At 34.1% G+C, this 7,500-nt stretch overlaps 1 protein-coding gene across 15 annotated transcripts in view; it reads left to right on the forward strand.

Moving 5' to 3' along the window:
• Foxp2 (forkhead box P2) overlaps window positions 1-7,500 on the forward strand; it is a 567,416-nt gene that overhangs the window by 515,428 nt on the left and 44,488 nt on the right. For all 15 annotated transcript variants that reach the window (XM_045160021.1, XM_045160025.1, XM_045160029.1 and 12 more), the window contains 2 exons: window positions 5,241-5,328; window positions 7,094-7,177. In XM_045160021.1, the coding sequence (XP_045015956.1) occupies window positions 5,241-5,328; window positions 7,094-7,177 (172 nt within the window). The remainder of the gene's footprint in view (window positions 1-5,240; window positions 5,329-7,093; window positions 7,178-7,500) is intronic.

Below are 7,500 nucleotides of genomic sequence, written 5' to 3' on the forward strand. Positions count from 1 at the left end.
GAGTGGAAAGTGAAATGAACAAGGTATCAGCACTTAAACATAATTTCTTAGTTGACTTTACTTTTCTTTTGTAATGAGAACATTGAGGGTTTGAGGTAGGGGCAATGAAAATCATGAAACTGTTAGAGATTTTCAGTTCTCACTTTTCTCATGTATCCATTCTCACAGAATTTAATATTGTTTACTATAAAAGTGTTTCAAAAAAGTTGTTGCCACATTTTTAGTTCTAAAAGATGCTATAAGTTAATATTACAGCCTTTGTTTTGCTTTGGTATTATATAACTTATCTGGATTTTGAATAAAAAGAAATAATTAATTATGTCTATTTTATGTAATGTATTAAACAACTAAGTCAGAAGACAATATCATGTGTGTCACATTCTCTTTTTCCCATTATATCCCAAATCACACAGTAGAATCTCTCCTTTTCTTGTCCATCATTAAATGAAAATATAGAACAGGACAGTTGCTTATGTGTGAGATAGGGTGTTACTATTTATATGGACAAATATTATATATATTCAGGTTCTTGGCTATTATCTAGGCTTGTCCTCATGTACTTTATTCTTTAGTACCAATTGATATATTATTTTCTATAATATTAAACTAAGGTAGTAACTGTTATAGCAGTAGAAGGAAAACAGCTCAAAAATTTGAACTTTAAAGTGAGTGTTGAAAGGAGCTAATCATTTTTCTGACCAGAAATTGAAGATCTTACTAGATGACTAAAAGTATTTATACTACTTTTTCATTACTCTCTTAAAATGTCAAAGTGTAATCACATCTGACAAAACTTTACTGTAGTTTGACTGCAAAATTAATTATCATTCCATTGGACCTAAGTCAGTTTGAGTGTAGATGGATTGACTTTCAGAGCTTAAGCCAAAAGGTTTACAATATAGAATTCCATTTAGGAGACAAGTGTTCTTGAACTTGCATAAACAGATGCCAGGAAACAAAATAGAGAGAGGCAAAATTGAAAATATTTTCCTTTAAGCCAGTCAGAATAGTTAAGGTCCATTAAAATGTCAATATAGATATCAGTATATTAAAGCCAAACTAAATAATGAACATAAATGAATTTAGCTTGTGACAGATTATTTTTTGAAGGCTTGATGCTATAATGAGTGGTAGAAAAGGCAGCAAAACCAGAATATTTTATGTATTGGAAATTCATTTTCTTCTTTCTTGTGCTACACTAGGAATGATGTTCTTACTTAGTGTGTTGCATCTCTTTCTTTGTCTCCAACTAGGCAGCATGGCTACAAAATGATGACCTCAAGAAAGCATTCTATGAACTTGTCAGAATGTTGTTTCTTTTGGTGACAGTGCCCCCCTATCTCTCAAAACTAAGGCATCTCACGTAATCAGCTAAATGAATAGTGACAGCTAACATTTTGTATTTAAACTCCTGTCAGAGTTTAAACATAAAAAGCTTGATGCAAAATAAATCAAACACCAGTGATATGCAAGTGAAACATTTTGTTAAAACAGTCTTTGACATCCTTGGACTTAAAAATAATCCCTTTTTAGCTTATAAAATGCTATAACTTCAAATGAATTGGAAGAATCTAGAGGTTAAAATTGAATTGCTAATCTACAGTGTATATAATTGAAGTTACCAAATGTATTCATAACCATAAAAGCTTCGTTAAAGGGTATTGTGCATTAAATAAATTGGAAAGATCCCTTCCTACTTTTTGTCTTCCTGAAATGCTTGTTTAATTGTTTTTACAAAGACTTTGACTGCCTATTTACGTTTTTCTCTAGTTTTCTACCCAGCACCCAGATTCAATGCAGTTTTGAAAGGACGTCAGTGGACCACATCATTTATTCCATTTTGAAAACAAAAATCAATATACCTATAAAGTGACCCATAAATTAGAACTGGCTCACATGATGTTTGTTCAGTGCTGCCTTTCTGAAGGCCCCCTTTGCATTTTTTCTTCACCTCTCTGTTTGAACTGCAGTCTCGGTAAGAGGCTCATTAGGGGACATTAGGGACTGGAGCTAACCAGAATTCCAGAGCTTGCTTTGCTCTTATTAATGCATAGTAGAGTAGAATGCATTTAAATATTTCATAGGCATTCAGTAATTTGTGTGTAATCGCCTTGTTAGCAGACCAGTAGAAGTAGAACAGGCCTGTGAAATGGTGTTAGTGATTGCATGGGTAATTTACAGACCTGTGCCATCAGAAAAAGTATTATTGTTGGCTAGTATGAAGCTGTGAAATAAAACTAGCAATAAGTTAAAAAAGAAAAAAAAAGAAAAGAAACTTAATAAAGGTTTTGTAACAAGCATCTTCAGGGATAACAACCTCACTTGGTCCTTTGGAAGTAGCTATAATTTATGACATAGGTAATATATCAAATGCATAAGATAGTATTATGGTGCGTTCATATGAAAAGGGTATTTGCAACATTAGTTCCAACTTCCTGCAAGGGACATGATTAAATGATTAATGAAATGTCCCTTTGCATATGCATTTTGAAACAGCAATTAGGCACTGACTGAGAAAATCCACCAATCCTCTCATTTTTCAGTATTATCTCATTCTTGATTTATAAATCATAGAGAATTTTTGAACAGCAATATGTAGTACCTGAGATAGTTATAAAAACATAAAAGAGAATAATTTGGGCACAAAATAGTCATAAATACATAAATTCATAATTTAATGTTAATAGACTATTTATTTGGTCTTATTGCCTTGTATTTATATCTGACACTATTTCTCTACTTTGATTGGCATAATTAAGTAGGGAGAATGAATAGGCGCTATTATTTTACATATCACTGGTAAACAATAGCGAGGAAAGGAGAAGGGAGATGTGGCAGAGGTATGTATGTGTTTTTCAAGTTCTCAGTAATCCACTGGAGGCTGTTCTATAAATGATCATTGAAGGGCTGCAAGCTAGCCTATAATTACAGGAAAGAAAGTGGCAGCTCTGGCATTTCATAACTATGTGTCCTCGAAAAGTGCTTTGTGAGTTTGTCACCAATGATAATTTAGATAGAGGCTCATTACTGAACATCACAACACTTTAAAAACCTTTCGCCTTCATACAGGAGAATAAAGGACTATTTTAATGGCAAGGTTCTTTTGTGTTCCACTGAAAAATTCAATCAAGACAAAACCTCATTGACTATTATTGTAGTCTACAGTCTCTAGTCTAATAAAAGCTGCATAGATAAATTGAATAGGTTTCTAAGAACCAAGTATATAATGCAAAAATTTTGTACTTTTTTTAGTTCTTTAAATATAAGATGATTATCACTAAGAAGTAAACAAGTATTAAAAAAAACTCTTTTAAAAGTGATTTCACACACAATACTTGTGTTATATGGAATGTACCTTTACATGCAAGCCTATATCTTCTATTTATCTTATTTGCTCTATTTATACCCTAATCTTTATGTATAGCTGAAGCAGATTATAAATATGCATCATTTAGACTGTGAGATTAATTTATGTGTATTGGCCATGAGTCTGGGTGGAAAAAAATTCTCACAAAAATACAGTAATACTAAACCTTAATTATACAACAAATTATTATGCTAATACTACTAGGAAAGTGCCTTATTATCCATTAAAATTTAGGAAAAGACCTGAAGAATAATTCTTACATGTTTTCTTTGTAGTTAAAAATAAGTTATATTTCTATCACCCACTAGCTCCTGGTTTTCTCTGACATTCCATGGCTTCTAGGGAACCTGAGAGAATTTCAGGTCTCATTATTGCTGGGCTCCTAACAGAATCAGCAGGATCTAACTCTGGACAGACAGGAGCAGAGGAAGTCCCTCTCCTATGCCTTGGCCACACCACTCTGGCATAACTTGATACATTGTGCTGTTTTAGTACAGTTTATTATAGCCAAGATTGACAACTGTGCTGAGATCCATGGAGGTTTCTGTGTTATAACCAGTAGCAAAGCAATAAAGCAAACTGACCTAATTTATTAAGGTTAGGGTGGAAAGGAATAAAGGTATCTAGTGGTTGAACCTAGATCTGGTAACAGAGAAACCTAGTTGCTTGTAAATTAGCTCTTTCCTTGTTAACCCCATTTTAATTTTTCTTCATATTAACCATGGCATGTCTCTCTGTCTATAAGTTCTTTGTTCTGTTCATTCTTTACTTTGTGACATATGCTCATAAATGTACATGGTACAAAAACCCAGTTCTTGAATTCAGTACACTCAGGTTTATAACAAGTGTTTTAGGCATATTCTAAAGTATACTTGAACCTTCATGGGTAAATGTACAAACTCTTAATTTTACATTTAGTTCACTACACCTTTTCAAATTTTATACCTGATATATCTCTTAAATTGATATCTTCATTTTCCCATTTATGATATAGATACACCAAAAGAAACTGAATTACTTGAAAGTTACTTTCTCAACTTGGGGAGTCACATAATTCATTCTACATCATAAATTACAAACCATACACTATTGCATATTTTCATGCCAATTGGAAATACTGTTCTACTATGGTTTTGGTGTAATGACATTATCATTAGCAATTTCTTCAGATCTTGTTGAAAAAATAATAATAACCATTTTTGTGGTCAGCCTGAGCTACAGTGAGACTCTACTTCAAAAAAATTAATTAATTAATTAATTATGAAAGAAGTCTCCTAATTAGGACTTAAAACATTCTAATATCACTGTCATGATTCTTATTGTCTAAATATTCAAAACATTTTATTTATTAGTAATAAGAAATTATCATTTATCATTAATGTGGCTATTTCCATGGGATAATTTTCCATCTTTACATAATTAATATGAAATCCTGGTAAAATAAGTTATTTCTTACTTAAAAAATTCAACAGAAACAAATGTTTTAATAGAAATGGGATACAAACATTTCTATATTCTTTTCAGAGTTACTTTTATTTTCTACACATAGGCACATATGGTAACCTTTTTTCTAAAAATTGCAAAAGAGTATGAAATACATCTAATAATTTCTGCTATTGCTCTGTAAGTGGTTGGGACAATATTTGTTGTAATAACAGGTAAGCTTACAGATGAGGACATTTCCAGCCATCCAAGGAGTCTGCATTATGCAAATAATTTTCTCTGATCCAATTTTACATTCTTTCTATATGATTTCAAGGTATTACATTTTCCCACTACAGCTTCTACATAGAAGGTATTCTTTTCTAAGCTGTGCCTGTACCATGGATCAAATGTCACTTAACTGTCTGTTTTGTGTTCTGTGTTTGTATAGGCACCTTAACAATGAGCATGCGCTGGATGACCGAAGCACTGCCCAGTGTCGAGTGCAAATGCAGGTGGTACAGCAGCTAGAAATACAGGTTGGTCACGTGCTCACTTGATACACTTCTCTCTCTGTTTCTGTTATACTAAACTGATAATGGAGGAAGAGGCCAACTCTTCTAGCCTCATAGTAGCTCATCATCATCGCAGTAGCACAAAGGCTACAAGTTGAGATGCATGGATTTTGAGTTACTTTTATCAATGGCAAATGACCCCTAATTCAATGTGGAAAGCTATAGATGATGTGCTTATTATGTAGCCCTCTGTAAACTTTAGGACACAGGATGTACATTTGGACATACCACTACTGTCAAATCTGCATTTTTCCTAATACAGGTTTAGACCAAGCCCCACCCCCCCTGAAAAGGTATAATTTTATTACAGAGACAGTTTTTCCATTACCTAATCTAATTATTTATTTATTTGAGAGAGAGAGAGAGAACTGGCATGCCAGGACCTTTAGCCACTGTAAACGAACTCCAGATGTGTGTGCCACTTGTGCATCTGGCTTATGTGATTCCTAGGGAATTTAATCTGGGCCTTTGGTTTGCAGGCAAGCCCCTTACCCATTAAGCCATCTCTCCAGCCCAAGAATTTATAATTCTTAACAGTTGCCTTTGATTAGAATACAGCCAAATAAAGAGTTATATAAATGCTATATGAATGTCATTCTTTTGCATTTTGCTTTTTAAAAAAATCTGTTAATAGTGAAACAGAATTTTGCCAAAAATAAATAGAATTTTGAAAACTGAGAAAGCAATTATATTACCCAGTTTTACTTGTGTTAGTCTTTGCTAATAATTTAAGGCTTCCTCTAATGTTTCATATCAAAGATGATTTTTTTCACAATCTAATGCTTTGTTTCACTTAATTAATCATATGCTCTTTTTTAATTTTGATATACCTTAAATTGTAATAAATTCATCCTGTAGTTGTTTCTCTAGAGAAGTGAAGATATTTTGAGTTGTAAAACTATCAAGGGCATGTCAAAAGAATGACTAGAGGCTCATGAAGCTTTTAGTAAATCTGTTTACAATTGCTAAAAGGAAAACTAAAACATAAGCTTTCTGCTGATGATACAGTCTGTAATGTGACCAATTATGCCTCCCTCCCTCCCTCTTCCTCTCTCTGTCTCTCTCTCTCTCTGTCTCTCTGTCTCTCTCTCTGTCTCTCTGTTTCTGTCTCTCTCTCTCTCTCTCTTTGCTGGGCCTGACTGATGGGAAAGTAAGGTCCGTCAGTTGTAATGAGACCCAGTGCTAGTGTAGATGCCGACTCCGTGGCAGAGTTCAGCATTTCACACTGCCTGGTCTCTGTCACTCTATTGAATTAGATTGATGATGGCAGATTGCAGGGGGCACTAACTGGACCTCGGTGGGAATGCATGAAGTGTGGAGACAATCCTGGCAGGCACTTCGCTTTGAGAACCCTTCACCCCTTCACAGCTGTTGGCACTAGTCCATTGCTAACAGTGTCCACAGGACTTTAAAGAGACACCATGGGCCTTCTAATTTATGGTTTCAGTAACTTGTTACTGTCGAGGCAACTGTGACCTCAATTCTCTTATTGACAAAAAGATGAAGTGTTATTTGTTTTCTCTGACCTTTTAACATAAGGAAAGCTATAAAAGTTCCCTCACTCTCCATAGCTAAAGTTGCATTTCCTCAGATAAGTTCTTACAGACACAGACTTTTATATGCAGGAATCATTACTGGGAGACAAGCTCAATGATAAGATGTATCACTGCAATAAAATAGCTGTATCAGTCATTTCTAAAATGCTTCTGATCTCACTCTTTCTTAACAGCTTTCTAAAGAACGCGAACGTCTTCAAGCAATGATGACCCACTTGCACATGCGACCCTCAGAGCCCAAACCATCTCCCAAACCTGTAAGTGCATATTGCTTTATAAACAGTAAATAGCTCTACCGATGTAGCAGACTAAGAAAATGAACAATTTAGGGACAGTTAGAAAACAATGAGTGGGATGAAAAATACGGCAATAAAATGAAACTAAAATGCAATCGCTTGTCAAATTGTATGTTTCTTTTAAAGTAATGCTATCTTTTACAAAATCTATCCAATCTACACCATGGGTGACACTAAACAAAGTACACCTATCAGTGCACAAATCAGTACCTTGAGGCTGAAGCCAGGGGGAATATCTCTCTTGGATAGGTTTACAGATATTAAAAGGAAACCCAGAGAAGCAG

The sequence above is a fragment of the Jaculus jaculus genome, chromosome 10 (genome assembly GCF_020740685.1).
Source record: "Jaculus jaculus isolate mJacJac1 chromosome 10, mJacJac1.mat.Y.cur, whole genome shotgun sequence".
Taxonomy (NCBI): Eukaryota; Metazoa; Chordata; class Mammalia; order Rodentia; family Dipodidae; genus Jaculus; species Jaculus jaculus.